This window comes from Rhinolophus ferrumequinum, chromosome 24, assembly GCF_004115265.2.
Source record: "Rhinolophus ferrumequinum isolate MPI-CBG mRhiFer1 chromosome 24, mRhiFer1_v1.p, whole genome shotgun sequence".
Taxonomy (NCBI): domain Eukaryota; kingdom Metazoa; phylum Chordata; class Mammalia; order Chiroptera; family Rhinolophidae; genus Rhinolophus; species Rhinolophus ferrumequinum.
The window spans coordinates 39260187-39278769 of NC_046307.1; the positions used below are offsets into that span (position 1 = coordinate 39260187).

The 18583-nt window shown below is 39.4% G+C and overlaps 1 protein-coding gene across 4 annotated transcripts in view; it reads left to right on the forward strand.

Annotated features, from left to right (window-relative positions):
- The first annotated feature begins 2415 nt into the window (after window positions 1-2415).
- Window positions 2416-18583, forward strand: part of CPEB4 (cytoplasmic polyadenylation element binding protein 4) — a 60269-nt gene continuing 44101 nt past the window's right edge. For all 4 annotated transcript variants that reach the window (XM_033097042.1, XM_033097045.1, XM_033097046.1 and 1 more), the window contains exon 1: window positions 2416-4952. In XM_033097042.1, coding sequence (XP_032952933.1) covers window positions 3828-4952 — 1125 coding nt within the window. In that variant the 5' untranslated portion in view covers window positions 2416-3827. The remainder of the gene's footprint in view (window positions 4953-18583) is intronic.

The following is an 18583-nucleotide window of genomic DNA, read 5'->3' on the forward strand; positions in this document are numbered from 1 at the left end:
TGTCTCCTCCCTCTACAAACCGACACAGGTTCCTGGATTCACTCATGCCTGCAGCTGCTTCTAGGTAAAAGACATCTGTGAAGTAGTTCTCTGCACTTAACATATTAATAAGGAGCTGACATTTTAAAAAATTTCCTCTGAGCCCAGCGCTTCACATGTATCTCAGGTAATTTACCAACCTAGTGCAGGAGGAAATATCATTCACAATTTGGTTCCTATGAGGAACCAGAGACTTGTAGAGGTGACGCCTGGGGCTGCACAACAGGAAGTGGCAGAGCTGGGATTCAAATCCAGGCTGGTAGATTCTAAAGGTAGTCCTCTTTCCTCCAACTTATGGCTGCCATTTTAGCCACTGAGAGTTGGTAGCTCCAAAAGGCTCTCAACCACCTACGGGGCCATGAACACTCATTCGTTCATTTAATAAACATGTCCTCACTCTGCTCAATGCCAGACCTTCTGCTGGCTACTGGAGACACAAAGATAAATCAGATACAACTTTTGCCCTCTAGAAACTAGCACTGACAACCAGCAGTAATTATCAGAGAGTCATCTGCAAGACGCTAGAGAGAGCGGCAGTCAGGGAAACCAATTTGGAGGAAATGACACCAGACTGAACCAGCTGTGTTTCAAGGTATGTCCAGTTGTGGGGAATAAACAACAGAGTAACACCCAATCCCTATACTCAAGGTACTTGCAGTAGAGTTGCAGAGATAAGACTCATGCCCATGACATAATGAAACAATAAAATCACTAAGGCCTCAAACAGGTATTCTACATGGGTGTGTAGTAGGATTGGGAAACTGAGGCAGCAGAAGTTGGGGCCATTGGCTACAGAAATGAAACAGAAGCCACCTTTGTTCATAAGGTTAATCTTAAAGATCTTTGACCTCTCTCTCTCTCTCTCTCTCTCTCTCTCTCTCTCTCTCTCTCTCTCTGTCTTTTTTCCCTCCTACTCCTTCCATAGTCACTTCTGGCTCTACTGATTTTTTTTCCATTTCCTACTAAAGGAAAACACTTATTCAACGTCTTTAGAGCTTGAGCTGAGAGCAAGGCATTAATTATCCTAGACCTGATGGTGGTCATAGTGGGGTACAGAGATGAGCAAGACAAGCCCTTGAGCAGCAAATGAATAACCCAAATGATGAAAATTTGAGAGGTGTGAGCTCCAAACCAAGTGGCGGAAGGAATGAAATAATTCGGATTTGGAAAGGGGACTGTCATTCAGGAAAGACTTCAGTGAGGTAGATTTGTTCATCCATTTCTTCAGCATTCATTCATTGATGCCTCCTACTTGCAAGGTCCTCTCGTCCAAGAGCCCACAGTTGAGCACAGGTCCTGCAGACATACACAACCATTACAATGTATTGTGATAAACAAGCATGAGATGTACACAGGGCCATGGATGCCCCTAAGAGAGAATTCAGAAGACAGAGTTAGTAGCTTCTGAACTGATTCCTAAAACTAACAGGAGTTTTCCAAGCGGAGAAGAGAGGAAAGGGAGGTAAAAATGCAGAGAGTATGTTTGAAGCAGCTTGGTGTGGGGCCTTTGGAGGGAGCTGGGTGTTACGATACACTACCCACAGAGTGGAAACACGTGAACCCAGACTAAGGCGAGGTAATAAGGCAGCCGTAGAAGAGATCTAAGCAGGCGAGGACCACAATAAGATTTTCGTTTTGGAAATGTCCTTCTGGTACAGTGTGTAGGGGGGACTAGAACAGGATAGAGATGAGGGCTCAGCCATGGGCGCCTAGCAGCTGTATCTTTGTGCCTTGGAAGCCGCACCAGACAAGAGCCTAAACCAAGCTGGGGGAGTAGGGGCTGGTGGAATGGAAGGTGAAGGGAGAGTCCCGCGTGAGGTCTACGTTCAGGACAAGAACATACGCAGTTCTGAGCACTGCCCAGCTGCTGGGAAGACCCACCTCCCCTTCCAGAGCCCTCTGGGGCGGAGCTCGGCCGAAAGCACGTGACGCCTAGGGACCCACCTTTACTGTGGGCAGTCGTCCGCTTCATCCGCGGTTTCACGGGTCGCCACTCCGTTACCCAACACCTAGACTCTTTTCCTTGGTGCTCACGGAATCCGTTCTCTATCGTGAGTCCCTATACGCTCCTCCTGCAAAGCCTAGTTAAGGGAGATAAACAGCCAAGGAGGCCTCTGCCCATACTAAAGATGGCGACGTGCCGTGCTCACGCTGGGTGGGGGAGCGGGTTCCAGGCGCCTGGCCTCACTGGGCGAGGCGCAGACGGAAGGGGCGTCTCTCGAGATAAGTTTTCGACCTTCCTAGGAGGAGACCTGAGCGGGGGGCGTGGCCTAGCCTAAATTCTAACAGCTGATTGGTCTTTCGTCAGGGGGGCGGGGTGTCCGCGATACCCCACCCCTCCCTCTTCGAACCGGAAGTATCTCTCGGTCTTTCCAGCTGGTTGTCATTTCACTCGGCTAGGTCCTGAGGAGAAGGACTCAGCCGCGGCTGCGGGACCCGGGCACCGGGCGGAGGCGGCGGCGGCGGCGGCGGCGACAGCGGCGACAGCAGAGGAGGAAGAGGAGGTAGAAGGAGAAAAGAAGAAGAGCCAGGCGGAGTCCGCCACCACAACAGCGGGGACTGTGGGACTAGGGGAAAGCGACGGCGGCGACGACGACGACGGCCCAGCAACCGTGAGGAGAAACAAAAGCCTTCTAAATTATAGTTTTTTAAAAACAGAATCTTGGGGAAAAAAGAGAGAGAGCGAACAGGGGGGAGGCCCTTCTCTTTTAGGATAACTACACTAGTGGGTGTTTCCTTTTTTCCCTCTTTTTCCCCCTCTGCGGAGAATCGAACTGAGAACTGAACGAACCGCCCCTGGGTCCCATGAGGGAAAAAAACCCCGGAGCCGCAGAGAGGGGAAGAGGCCGTAACCGCTGGACCTTCCAGGTCGCCCCCTTGGTCCCCGCACCCCCAGGCCGCCGGCTCGCCCTCGTCGAGTCTCTCTAATCCCTCCTGGTCGCGACCCCCCTAAGAGGGAGACACGAGTGTTTCCAACCCATTTCATGGGGGAGAGGAGGCCGGGGGGAGCCCGAGAACAGCGACCGCGGCAAGATCTGCACCCAGAGCCTCAGGAAAAGCCCCAGAGGCCAAAACTGCACCCGGTGAAGGAGCAGAAACAGGACCAGGAACAGCAGAGACCTCCCTGCAACCATCCTTCCATTAGTCAACGCTGATTTCCCTTCCCGCAACCAGGAATTCACCGCCCACCCCAGATAACCTAATATAATCTATATATATAAATATATAATATATAATGTTCTTAAATTATTCCTGATTTTTTTTTAACCAAGCTGCCAAGAAGAGAACGTGTTCTCCCCTTAGCCCTATTCTAATTTTTATGTGAGTGAATCTAAACTGCTGAGGAAGACCATATGTGATTGTTAAATTATATATATATACATATATATATATTTTTACTTCGCGCAATGCTTATTCTTCTACATCCATAGAGAAGCTGTGTTTTTGTCATTCATGTACATTTTCTTTTGGAAAAAGAAAGCGCCTATTTTACTAACCAAAGACTTGATTTTTACCCTCTTTGTTTTTATTCCCTCCTAGAAATAAGCCCGGTTGGATTCATGTTCATGTTTTAAGAGATTTTTTTTTTTTTAGTTATTTTATTTTTTCTTTCGGAGACCAGAATTCCAAATCAAAACTATTTAAAGTGATAAGCTGCGATCTTTGAGCTAGTTATACATAAGACATTTCAAACAAACAAACAACTTAAATTTGGGGTAGAGGATACAAAGGCGTGAGACATCAAGTTGTCGTTTTTTATTGTAAGATTCTGCTCGTAAAAATAATAAATGGGGGATTACGGGTTTGGAGTGCTAGTGCAAAGCAATACTGGGAATAAATCTGCGTTTCCAGTCCGATTCCATCCACATGTGCAGCCTCCACACCATCACCAAAATGCCACCCCCAGCCCTGCTGCTTTTATAAATAATAACACAGCTGCCAATGGCAGCGGTGCCGGGTCAGCTTGGCTCTTCCCTGCTCCAGCTACCCACAACATTCAGGATGAGATCTTGGGGTCAGAAAAAGCAAAAAGTCAGCAACAGGAACAGCAAGACCCTTTGGAAAAGCAGCAGCCCTCCCCCAGTCCAGGTCAGGAAGCTGGAATACTGCCTGAAACTGAGAAGGCAAAATCGGAAGAAAACCAAGGGGACAATTCTTCAGAAAATGGCAATGGGAAGGAGAAAATCAGAATCGAATCGCCAGTGTTGACAGGGTTTGATTATCAAGAAGCCACCGGGCTAGGTACTTCCACCCAACCCTTGACATCCAGTGCGTCATCTCTTACTGGTTTCAGTAACTGGTCAGCAGCGATCGCACCTTCTTCCTCTACAATCATCAACGAAGATGCCAGTTTCTTTCACCAGGGAGGGGTCCCGGCTGCTTCGGCTAATAACGGTGCTCTGTTGTTTCAAAATTTTCCCCATCATGTCAGCCCTGGCTTCGGAGGCAGCTTCTCCCCTCAGATCGGGCCTCTCTCACAGCACCACCCTCATCACCCTCATTTCCAGCATCATCACAGCCAGCATCCGCAGCAAAGGAGGTCTCCTGCCAGTCCCCACCCCCCACCTTTCACACATAGAAATGCTGCTTTTAACCAGCTGCCTCATTTGGCGAATAATCTTAACAAACCTCCTTCTCCTTGGAGCAGCTACCAGAGTCCCTCTCCTACACCCTCTTCTTCCTGGAGCCCTGGAGGTGGCGGATATGGTGGCTGGGGAGGTTCCCAAGGCCGTGATCACCGCAGAGGGCTAAATGGAGGAATAACACCCCTGAACTCCATCTCGCCTTTGAAGAAAAATTTTGCAAGCAATCATATTCAGCTCCAGAAGTACGCTCGCCCCAGCTCTGCATTTGCTCCTAAATCCTGGATGGAAGATAGCTTGAACAGGGCTGACAACATTTTTCCTTTTCCGGTAAGATTATGTTCCACTAATAGATTGAGACGAATAAGGAAATGGTATGGTGTAATATCTATTTAACTAAGAGAGTTGGAATTATCTATGTTCATATCAGAGCTCTTCTTAGAATTTGAGTTAATCACCAGACGTTATTCTGGCAGGAGAAGAGTGTAATTTGAAATAAAATATTCATCTGTTTCTTTGGCAAATTTCTAATTGTAATCTTCCCCTAGATAATTGTATAAACTGGCATAATTATGAGTACCAGGTAGCTAGTGATGTCATAATTATTAACTGTAGTACCTTTCTAGCCTGACAAGAGAATCAGTTGGTGTTTCCCTATTTATTTAGGTGAGAGTGAATAATATATGGAAGTAAATATCTTTCCTTGTGGAAACTGATGAGCATTTTCTGCCCATATGCAGTAACTATGTAACCAAAGAAATGGTACTGAATCACTGAAAACCAACTCTTGGATTATAGTTCTTCACTGGTTATGTTTAAACCTGGAACCTCTCTGAACCCTGGGTCTGAACAGTCTGAATTCATCAATTTCCTCTTAAACTTCTTGCAAATTCTGTCCTGCCCTGTGTCAGTAAGGACTGCTAAAGAAATGATCTAAATGTTGTCTTCATCCCCATTTCTTTTTGAATACTATGAAACTGTAGATCTCAGAGTCACTCTTTTATGATGTCTTTCACCCATTTGTTTATTTTCCAGTGTTAGCACTAGGGGTGTAGATAATTACACCATGCCTAAAAATAGATCCAGGCGAAACCAAAATCACTTGTCTTTCTTGCCACCGGTGTATTCTTATTCTGCAAGAGTCACATTGTTTGATGTTTTTGAATTAATCAGCTGCCAGTCTAGTGCATAGATGCAAGATAAAGGGAAATTTCATAGTTAATTGGACATCAGATGCCCTACTACATTTGTATATTTTGGGGGTACGATCATTTATATGTGTTTAGGAAATTTATATGGATTAGTAAGCTTACGTTGAATCAGTCCTCACAACAACCACACAAGGTAAGTTCTGTTATCATCCCATTTTACAGAGGAGAAAAATTGAGTATCAGAAAGATATAATAACTTGTCCAAGAGCTACACAGCTGATAAGAGTATAAACTCTAGTTGAAAAAAAAGAGGATTAAAAATATATCTGTATACATATATGTGTACACATACACATGTGCTTTATTTTAGAGCTCTTTCTGCAAGGGCTAAAACAGATTATAAATAGTTGTAATGTCCCCAAATGTGATGTCAGCACAAGCAGAATTATCTGTTTTAATTAATGGTTTGCTTACTGGTAGGGGAAGTTTGCCAAGAAAACACTGTGTCATTCCAAGGAATTTAATATCCTTCATCTAAGGATTCAGGTGCAATTTTTAGATGTATCTTAAAATATTTGGTTAAATTAAGTTTTGGATCATATATATATATGTATGTATATACGTATATATACATACATATGTGTGTGTGTGTGTGCGCGCGCGCGCGCGCGTATGGGGATTTTACTCAAACTGAAGAGGGCAATTATTGTGTTTTATTGGTCAGTTAAAAGGATGTTTAAAACACTGACAATCCCATGAAATCTGTTTTTAAGAAGTACTTTTGATATTTCTTTGAATATAAATTTAAGGGAAATTTAATGCAAAGATGGCTTTTATGAATTATTCTATATTGCTAATTTTAAAACTCTACAATGGCATTTTATACATTTTAACTAGATTAAGATTGGCTGAGAATTGAACACACTATTCTTTTTCATTTTGCTACTATACATTTATGGAATAAATTTATGTGACCTCATGGTTTATTTTTCCATTCTCAGTTTACTTACTTTTGCTAAAGGTTTGCTTTGGGAAAAATAAAAAATTCAGAAGATGAATAAACTATACATGTATGCACATGATTAATATTTTTATGGGGCTAATGGATTGTATTTAACCTGTGATATCTTTTCAATCAGATGGTTTCTTTAGAGATTAAGCTAGTTTATGAAATAATAATAAAATAGACTAAAATTGATAGTAAAAGATGTTGTTAGAAACTAACTCTTCCCTTAGAATTGTTGTCTGTTTTGCTAGGGATGGAAAAAAGGATGAGTCAGTACACCTGGCTCAAATATGGTAGGATTAGATTGGAAAGTGAGTTGTTGATTTCTGCTCACTGTCCCCACCATTTTTTAGGGGAGGGAGGGAGGGAGAGAGAGAGAGAGAGAGAGAGAGAGAGAGAGAGAGAGAGAGAGATTGAGTATTAGGGTGATTTGAAAGTCAATAAAAATAAATGACTTGAAAAAATCTTTATGATGAGAAATTCCTAATTGGGTTTTGAAAATGTCATAAGAACTTAGTAAACTGCTGTGGTGCTTACTTAAATGAACATAATTGTGTGTGTGTGTGTGTGTGTGTGTGTGTTTTAACAATTATTCTTTTGAATTAATTTTTTGGCACAAAAATTCAATAGTTTTGAGTTGATATGAATCGGTTAAATTTGACATGAAAAAACCTAAAGGAACATTTATTTGACTGGGAGCCAGGAGACCTGGCTGTGGTCTTGGCCCTGTCAGTATTGCATTGGGGTGGGGGACGCGGGGCTCAGTTTCTTCATAAAATGTTGGGGGTGACCTAGGTGATTCCTAAATTCCTTTTGATCCTAAAGCAAGCTACTGTGAAATTTAAACTACTATCACAGTCCACTCTTTTTTTTTAAATACTGCTATCTTATTTAAATGTATTACCTTAAGCACTGTTCATTTTAGGGAAGTGTATAGATGTTAGTAATTCAATTTCAATTGCTATTAGAAAAAAATTCCTTAGTTGTAAGAGAGATCTTGAAATTTACCACAGAAATTATAGAGCTTACATAGCTACATTATACATGGCTAGAGCTTACATAGCTACATTATAATATTAGTATCCAATCAAAGGCTAACGTGGTATTGTTATATTAACAGGAAACAGTTTACCTGAACTATAACTAATACTGGGCAATGTTTATTTTAATTTGAAGTGATCAGAATGCTTTTTACATTTGTTGAGTGCAGGTGTGGGTACATACAGTGAATTAAAATGAGTGCTAATATTGTTAATTAGGTTTCTTTTCAGCAACCTTCACATTTTTTTATTAATGTTATGGAGCAGGAGCAAAGATTTCAAATATGTGAATAATCCTCTAAATAACTGATACAACAAGACATTCATTATAGTTTGGATATTTTTGTATTAAAATTTGTTTCTAAGTTATTTTTGTTTAGCTTAAAGTTTTCATTATGTAAATTCAGATAACAAGCCTAAAATTCAGTTTTCAGATACAAGTAAACTAATATATATTTAATGATAGCTAACATGCTTACGATATTCTAAGTGTTTTACATGTATTTACTCATTTAATTCATTCAACAGTCATATAAGGTAGAAATTATTGTTATTATCATTATTATTATTAACAGATAAAATTCGGTTCTTAACCACTAATATGGCAGTGCCGCTTCACAAAGACATACTATAGGTGAGAGGGACGGAGGGAACGCCTCCCGGAAGCATGTAAGATGAGAGGAAACATCTTACAGTGAATAACATACCTGATGATCAAAAGCTGATTATAGATAACATTTTATAGAAATGTTACCATGGAAAGTGGGAAATAATACAATATATTTATTTGTCAACATTCAAATGTTAAACTTAGTATTCAAGTCAATATTTTTTTGTTTTTAGCACATACTATATACCAGGCACTGAGCTAGTGCTTTCACATGTGTTATCTCACTTCCTATGTGGGATTTCGCAGCCCTCTGAGGTTTAGTTTTATTGTCCCAATTTTAAAATGAAGAAACAAGGTCCATATTCATGTGACTAAAGGCATGATTTGACCTTTACATTAAGCGGGGGGAGGGAAGAATCCTCCCCATCCTGACAAGCACATCCTGGAATTCTGGTGTCCAAACCAAATATATTGGAGGTACCGGCCAGTAATTACATTTGACTATTGCACTTCTTTGGAGGGGTGCTTGCGTCTTCTGTCCTTAGAGGAAAGTAAAGAAGAATAGTGGGGTATATATATTCTGGTACTCTCCTGTCTTCAGCTCAGTTATGCTCCCACCTCATTTAGCCAAGAACCAGGAAGTAGGCAGGAAAAGAAAGGGGCAAAAATCTGTCACAAAGATGATACTGAAATTTGGTTGATAGGGACACATTTTAGGACTTAGAGGTCATGTGCTTTTACTTTAGACACAGTCCCCATGGATTTGGTAAGTTGTCTTAACCAGGCAAATAATTCATGTCACTTCAGTAACTCTCCTTGTGTTGTCAGTTTATTGATCCTTAAAATTATATGTCATCTTATATTTGAACACAGAGTTTACTGCATTGCTTCAGTTCTGAAAGTCATGGTGAATTATTAAATTGTCTAAAGTACAACCTTATTACATTTTTTGTTTTTTAATATAGTCCCAAGAGGGATCTTTGCATAAGAAACATTGTCTTTGACTTTGTATTTATTTATATTAGAAGAGGGGAAACTAATTTTTTAACTGGAGAGTATGGGTTGGATGGTTCTGGCTCCAGCAGAATTGAAATACTGGAAGGACTTTGGGAAAAGCCAACCAGAAACAATTTTACACCTTTTTGTAGAAAGCCTTTTAACTAGGTCTCATTGCTTTTCTCATGGAATAGAATTTGGGTGGGGTAGAGTTTTTTGATTATTTTTTGTTGTTGTCTTCAGAGAAGCCATGGAATATGATCATCACGTCGTTCTGACATCTCTCAGGAAAAATCTGTTTATTGCAAGTCTAGTGAATGTGGTTGTTGCTAGTTGCAACTAGAAAGATGCTATTTACTTAGTTTATGAGTTTATGCTTTTAAGAACAATCCTTGTTGGTGTTCATGAGAAAGGAATGGAAAAGTAGTCTTAAAGTTAACATAAGCCGAGTTTGAATTTTACAGTATAAATTTATTTTTCTTCTGACTTTTCTCTGTCTTGTTATAAAAAAATTAAGCTTGAAGATCCATTATCACATTTTTCAGCACTCTGTTGTACCTTGGTTTTGGTTCCCATCACAGACGAGATAATGTGTGTAATGTATTTCTCTTTAAGTCAGGGAGGGAGCCCATAGCTTGAGCATTCATTTTAATTTTGCCTGACAAAACTCATTTTATATTTAATTGTTCAAAGAAATTTGCTCTTGCAGAAATTAAGGTATATTTTATAGCAATATATAGTTTTTAACTTCAAATTTAGTGTAGATTCTCATCACATTTTAAGTTCTTGAAATAGAAGGAGTTCCACTTTCGGGTTTTCAGAAAATTTTTAGTAGATAGAAAGATAAATGTGTAGATCCTATTTTTAATCTGTTTCTGAAGGTGAAACTTGAATAATTACTGAGAAGCTATTTTGTGTGTCCAAAAATGTAGCAGAGTGCAGCACAGACTCTGGATCCAGACTTCAGTTTGACTCTGAATTGTAATTAGCTGTGCGACCTTGAGCAAATTGCTTAAATTCAGGAAGACTGTACTTCATCAAGATAATAATAACTAACAGTGAAGGGTTATTGTGAGGGACCTTAAGTGTGTGGCCATATTAGGCAGCTTATTTTTTTTTTAATTTAAAATATGGATTTCTAATATTGAGTAAAATTATGAAACTGTGGTAATTACAAATATAGCTTGGGCATCTGTGAAAGGCTGGAACAATCCTTAGTATTGCTTGTCTCATTATATACGCTTTACTTCTCAGTGTACTCCGTTTGAGTCATCTAGATGCAACCCAAGATAGATAAAACATTTAGCAGAATTGTTAATTTTCTTGAAGAGAAATTTTATAGTTGTATGTATACCTAAACTTTCATTAGTTAGTATTGGTAGCCTGTATCTTCAGTATTTGAAAGATTTTGCTTACAATTGTTATTATAAGAAATGTAGAACGTGTGTGTGTGTGTGTGTGTGTGTGCGACTATATTTTAATGGAGAATTTGTGATTTTTTTTGCTAAGAGGTAGGAAAAGGTACCATAGATTTGAATTGGGTATATATTAGCTTTTATGCTGGAATTGAGTTTTGTTTTTCATATTTTAATTAATTTATCTCATATTCATTGAGCACCTGCTATGTTAATCTAGTCACAGGACTAGATAGCTCATAAAAATTGTTTTGATTTGGTTTATTTAATGTATTTATGATCTGTGCTATCATCTTTGGACAATACCAAACATGCATTTTTTTTCTCATTATAAACAAATTAGCAACTAGCCCAAATATTTTATTTTAATCCATGAGCTATTTAAGGCAAACTAACAGATTCAAATTTAGGTATAACAAAAACAATGTGTAAATGGCATTTCTAAATATTTTATTAATGGTCACATTTATAAGTACACAGTTATACAAGCTTCCTTGTACACAGACGTTCTTGTTTTAAGTTTGGTGACAAAATGGTATCACAAAAGGCAAACTTTAAATTATGGATAGCAGAATGCAGGTCCCATTACATGTCAAAGAAAAACTGCATCCGCCACTTACAGGTCCTCTGCCGTGTTTACAAACTGAATTATTCAAGTTCAAAGCCTTAAGCTGTACAAGTACTTTTCATATTGTATAGTAATTAGATCGGACAATTTCAATTTGATGAATATTTACCAGATATATCCCAATCATTATATCATAGATCTAAACTAAGTTAGTTAATCTCTCAGTATTATACATTTCAGAGCCATATTTATATTTAAATATTATGTAACATACTTTTAATAATAGTTCTTCTAGTTGTTTTTGAGGAATGTATCTAGTGCTAGTCAGTAAAATAGCTATCATCTTACTCTCCTTAGAACCTTAAAAAAAAATAAAACGAAACCAAAAACCCTCAAAACAAAACTCAGGATAAGAACATTGCTATTCAGAAAAAAAAAATCTCCTAATTATACAATGGAAGTCAGATCTGGGCTCCAAATATGGCTCTTGCCACTTACTAGTTATGTGACCTAGGGAGCAAGCTATTCAACCTTCCTGATCCTTCATTTTCTCACCTCTTTCGTCTGGTCTTTTTGAAGATGAAATGAAATAGGTCTAGTATTTAATCTTCCAAAAGATTCTGTTCTTATAAGAAAGCAAGTCACAAATTGAAGTATTCAAAGTCTTGCAAATAGCACCATTTCTCCAAATGTGAAAAACATTGTATATCTGGCGTGTAGTAATTGCGCTTGATTTTAAAGAACAATTTTATAAACTGAACTATTATTTTTTTAAAATAAAGTCACTGTAGTTAAATAATAGTGGAAATCAGCTTAGATGATGCTCTCATTTTCTTGAACACTGATGAAAAATTTAGTGACCAACTGTTTTGGTATTTTTTTCCCTCTTTTGGTAAGGATTTCCCCCCACGTATTTAAAATTTCTTATTATGGAAAAATTTAAACATATTCAGTAGTAGATAGTACATATTCAGCAGATCCCGATGTACGTGTCACCAGGTTTCACCTGGAGTAGCTCCTGGACGATCCTCTTCTATATTCCTAATTCTCTCTCCCCCTTTCATGTTATTTTGAAGCAGTTTCCAAATATTGTATCATTTCATCTGTGGTTTAGCGTGTGTGTCTCTAAAAGATAAGGAGCCTTTTTTCCCCCTTAAAAACATAAAAATGTTTATTCTAGTTGTTTTTAGAAGAAAGATAATGAGTAACTGAAGCAAGGCCCACATTTCTGTTGCACCCGCTCAGCCTGTTTCACCACTCAGCCTGGTGCTAGTCTGGAAGGAAACCACTGTCGGCCTCCTGTCCTCCCTTCTGGGCGGAGAAAGATCGTGGGGGTGACGTGGCCATCAAAAAAAAAAAAAAAAATAGGAAAAAAGAGAGAGATCTAGCAAAAGCACCAAAACATCAGCCCGTGACCCAAATCTGGGAGGAGATTGGCCAGTTTTCCTCTCCCCGTCTCAGCCTTCCCCAGGTTCGGTCTTCTGTGGACTCATGGGAAGGATCCCTGAAAGGAGATGGAACAGGATAAAACTGAGAGCGTTTTGTTTTCATTTTTGTTTGTCTGTTTTTGTTTTTAAGAGGAATATAGAGGTTGGGGTCTTTTGCAAGCCTTTGGACTGCATCAAACTTTTTCATCTTTCTTTCAACCACAGATGTTTGATGCTTTCTTTCAGTGGCTCACGGTTGGGAGTTCACGGCCAAGGGGAGCATGTTCCTTCTCCTCATGAAGTGTGCCGTCTGGTGACCTCTTGCATATTGCCTGAGTGTTGAAATGCCTTCTGCTTAGGAGACTCGGGAGAATTAAGGATTGGGGAGCGGGGGGAGCTGTGAGGGCTAAGGAAGCCTGGCGCTGGGCACAGGCTGCTTTGTGACAATTCCTGTCAAGGCTAAAGAGATATCATGGGTGACAGGACACAAGCCTCAGTTTAGGAATAGAGTGTGTGTGCATTTGGGTGACCATTCTGACACGAATGGCCAGAGGGTGCTCATTCTGTCATTCCTTAGGGATGAGCTTGGGTAGTATTTACCTACTTTATTTAATGACCTCTTGCCCTGGGTAGCTTATTATGTACAAGAAATCATATACTGGTATTTTTGGGTTTATAGGTTTTGGTTCGTTTTGATGATCTATTAAAATGGGAAATATCACAGCCAAATTATTCAGATATAAACAACACCTAATTTAAAATGTTGGTTTCAGGTTCTTTTACATAGCACCAGAGAGAAGGGGCAGATGGAATGTTTATTGAAAAGGTCTCCTAACGGCCAGGCGTCATGCACAGGTTGTCACGTACCTTATCTCATTTCTCCTCACCACAGTTTTTTAAATGAGGTGTTACCCTCATTTTGCTGATGAAATCATGGTTCAGAGACACTGCAGTGTCAAGATCACTTGTCTAGTAAGTGATTTAAATGCAGGTCTTGGAATCGATTTTAATTATTTGTCTGCTGGGCAAGGTGAGAATAACCAAATAGTCAACAAGAAGGAGTCTATTGATCCAGGAACTGAGTAATCAAGTCTAGAATGCCGGTTCGTTTTTTCAATACAGTTAAGTGGTGACAAGAAACGTTTACCACTTTAAGGATTTCTAATGCTCAAAACAAGTGAGGTTTATTTAGTGAATGTGGAATGAAAGAAAATTTTCTCCCAGGCCTTCTGGAGAGAACTGATGCGTCACTTCACCGGGGAGGGAATGGAGCTACTGATATAATCAGGGTGATACACCAAAGACATTCATTCATTCCGTTATAGTTTATTATTCTATTAGGAAACGCTTGGTAGTCTAAGATCTGTGAGACCCCTTGCCTTCATTATAAAATAGTCATCATGAGAAAGCACTGACCGAAGAGGGAACCTGCTGGGGAAGATGAGAAGCTACTAAATGTGCAGATACTTACCTCTTTGACTTCACCCTCTGACAGTTCTCTGAATTCAGGCCCTGTGTACGATGAAGGATCTCATGCCTTGCAGATGGTAATAGATTGAAATTTCTAGGTCATGACAAGGTTCATTTAAATGGACCACTTTTCTGAGCTTCTGCTCTCAAGTCAGACTTCTCCACTTACTGTGTGACTTTGAGGGCAATTATTAATATTAACTTCTCATCGCTTCATCTGCCTAAAATGGGGATGATAATAGTTCCCACTCCACATGATGGTTTTGAGGAACTAATTTATGTAAATGATACATGATTCATGTGAGACACACAACACAGAGCCAGGAGGAACATGTTAGCCACTTTCATATTGATGGTGACAATGATGATGGACTTACGGTAGGCTACATGTATGCCACAGTGTGTGGCCATGGAGATGAGTGGCGTTTGTAGTCCAGTGGGGACACTGCTGTAAGAAAGCTTGTTACTATCACGTGGGACGTCAGCGTGCTAGGGGGACACGGGGAAAGGGACTTGTGCCGCACAAGGACGTGTGGATCATCTGGAAGTGAGATCTTACAAGTTGACTATGTAGTCAACTGTTGATGGCCGTGGACTTAAATATTTAATCCAAGAAGAATATTTACACTTTGGAAAACCTTGGATTAAAACTCCCATAGTTACCTTTGATTAACTACGGGCTTTACTGTCATATATAACTTCTTGTTTATTTTGGCACATATTTGACACACTGGCATACACTTTACTTTCAAAACAAAATATTTTGCTTTCCTTTCTTCTCCAGGGAAAATTTAAGCCAGAAAGAGAAACTTCCATAGGCTGATACAGGTATACAGCGCGGTCTGACAAGTGACAATCACAGCAATGTCTGTCTTTATAGGAAGGGAATGAATAAAGGGAGGAGCTGAAGTTTGGCTTTGGTACTTAATGTGGTTACATTCAATTAATTACATTTTGTGATTTAGTCCCAGTCTAGTAATGCTTAAACATATGAACTCAAGTATAAAAGGACAAGAACCAATAATGTAGTGGTCATGGTGGTTGATTTGTTGAAATTGATTGTAATTTTTTTCCAAGTTATAACCTTAAAGCTTGGAACAGAGGGCTTTATTTCAGGTTTTGAGAACAAAGCCCTTCTCTTTATAAGGAAACCTTAAAATGGTTCATGTAGAATATTCAAGCTGGGCTGTATCATGACCGGCCAACCAGGATATAAGCTACAAATCACAGCCCCAACCACCTAATGAAGTTAACCTGTTGAATGGAATTGCTCAATTCAGTGATCCTCAAAGTGTGGTTCTTGGCTTCACTTGAAAATTTGTTAGAACTGTGAATTCTTGGACCCTGCCCAGAGCTACTGAAAGGGAAGCTTTGGGGGTGGACTCAGTAATCCATGTTTTGGCAAGACCTCCTGATGGCTCTGATGTCGTCTTAAGTATGAGAAACACTGGCTTAGATTATCCATCTGAACGTTAACAAAAAAAACCCCAAACCAAAAACCACGAATGATGATTTCGGTTTGTGGCCTAATTGCAATCTAGTTCTTTCTGATCGTAATAGACCAAGAGGATCATGTGCTTCTTGTGGCTACTTCTGGAATGCTATGAAAAGCCATGTCATGTCATCAGTTATATGCTGATGTAGGTCTTTCTGTATTGCCGTGACAGTGAGGACTATTCAGGTGTGCAATAAAAGGATGGGTCCTGCTCTTGGAAATACTAATTTGTGCTTTCAGAAAGTTATTTTTTATCAACTTTGATGTTCATAGTAACTTCTATGATTTTTCCTTTAGAAATTGTGCTGTGAAGTAGAGATGACAGAAACTGAAACCAATCAGTTAATGACATGCAACTCAATATATTAAATACAACAATTAAAATTACAAAATAAAAGGAGGTCTAAGCATTGTAATTGAGTTTGCTTTGCTGAGCCTTGTATATAATTGTTCAAGTTTCATTCATGATTAAGCTCACATGTTCTAGAGTCAGAAGGCCTGGTTCCTCCTCCAGATTCTTCCATCTCCACTTATCTGCTATTGATAAAGCTATTTATCACTCTGAGCTTCAGTTTGTTCATCTGTGAAATGGGCTAATAACTGAACATCCCTAGTTGTATAGGATTTTGTGAGTAATCAGTAAGATTAGACATGTAAAGCATTAGAGCTAGATAAACGTTAGCTGCTGATTTTATTATTACTATTACTGTTACTATCACTTCTACTCCTGCAGTTGGCAGTAGATAACCTAGAGATAACATTTGTGATAGGTCACTCATTTGTGCACCACATCTATCTGTCATCTCAACAGAGAAAAGGAAAATAAGGCTTCTCTTTCTCTTATGTTTTAGTATCTCTGATATCATCCTATATTACTCTCATACATACATTTTGTTGTTTCTTTCATTTATTGAGTGATATTTGAGTGCGTACTGTTTTCTGGGCCCTAGTGAGCACATTCCTGCCCCTTGGACTCTTACAGCAGAGTGTTTCATTTATTCAAATGTGTGTCGTAATTAGTGTGGTCCCTTGACTGCCATGACCGTGACCTTACCCAGGGAAGCATCGCCGGATTTGGAGTGAAACTTGGGCTTGAATCCTGACTGAGCCACTGAACTATGCAGTGACCTATCTGTGCAGTAAACTGACTCTTCCTCAGTCTTAGTTCTTGTCATTAAATCGTGAATAACACAGTCTAACTGATGAGGAGGTTTGAGGATTAAATAAGACAGTATTAGTAAAGTATCTACTTAGTAGATGCCCAATAAAGGGTAGTTCTGCTTTTCTACCTTTTCTCCCTGTCGGTTACCAAGAGATTTACAGCAACTTGTTGTAAATCTAGTAATGGTGGGTTGAAGCAAATAGAGTTGTCGGAGTTTTTTGTTTTATAATAGATTCTTTGACGTTTTTTTCAGAGATAAGGACATCCCCCTTCAATGAATTGTTTGAAGTAGATTTTTTAAAAAGCTTGTTATTCATTCAGCTGTCCTTGACAACCCCCCCTTTTTGTGGGCAAAAAGTGATACACTTGGATTAGTCATTCTCATTCACATTTTTGGTTCCTGCCGTAATAGTCACCGTAAGTTAAGCTGTAAATCTTGGAAGAGCACAAACTAAGGATATCGGAAAGCTAGACTACAAATATATTTTGGAGCTGAGAAGGGAACATTAGAGATCGAACCAAATTCTTTCCTTTTTCATACATGACACGCCAGTGGCAGAGCTGGGGCGTCCGAATGTCTAACGACCATTCCATTGATTTCTGCTGAGGTTCATGTTTTGGTCATCAGCTCAAGTTGCAGCAAGAACTGTCATTTAACAAGGCTTCTATCTTACAGTTAGTTTACTTTCTGGGAAATGGGTCCTAGAAAATAGATCAGTGGTTATGATATTTGGCCCAAGAAGCAATCAAAAAAGGCCAAATTGAAAAATGAACTATGTAAATCAAAGCACTCTTGATTTGACACGTTGTTTGTTGGGTTAGAAAGCCAGCTTTGTGCTGTGCTGATTCCTTGGGTTTTTAAATTGGGGTCTACTCTACCTACTTCCTAATGACACTCTTACATTTGAATTTTTTTTTTTAATTAGAGGTTCCATACAAACAGAAAAGATCAGTGAGAGGGAGTCAATCAAGAAATGATCAACTTGAGACCCTCTCTGAGAGCAGAATATTCATTCGACAAAATGTGTGGTTGTTGAACTCTTTGAATTACCAAAGCATCATAAGAAATGGTGTTATACAAATGTAAAGTAGTCTATGATAATGTTAGTTGCTAATAAGGTTGGATTGTGGGGAGGAGTACATATTAGTCCAGGACAGGCAAGGATGGGAGGCTGTGCCATTGGGTCCTGGACCTCGTTCTTGGTGAGCATCAGCCATCTGTTAGACCGTTTCCTTCTGAGTCCTAGAGCCTGAAAATTCTTCTCAACACATTGCATCTGAGATCAAGACCAGTTTGTATATTGGTAATTTATGTGTCACCCTTGTATGAAATCATGACAAATGAAAGCAAAGTACCAACTTTCCTTGTAAATTAAATAAGTCTAAATAAAGGATAGAAGGGCTTTTTTTTTTTTTTTAAGTCCCATAAAGCATTACTGAAAATTTTAAATTTCGTTTAGGATTCTAGTTTGAATATACTCCACCAATTAGAAGTCAGTGGTGGTTATTTTAACAAAAATCTTCGTGTTTCAAGAAATATAAAGGAGTGGGCGGGGGGAGTATGAAGTGGCTTCGCTAAATTTCAGTACCACAATTAGCAACTTATAGGTAAAAGGGAGAC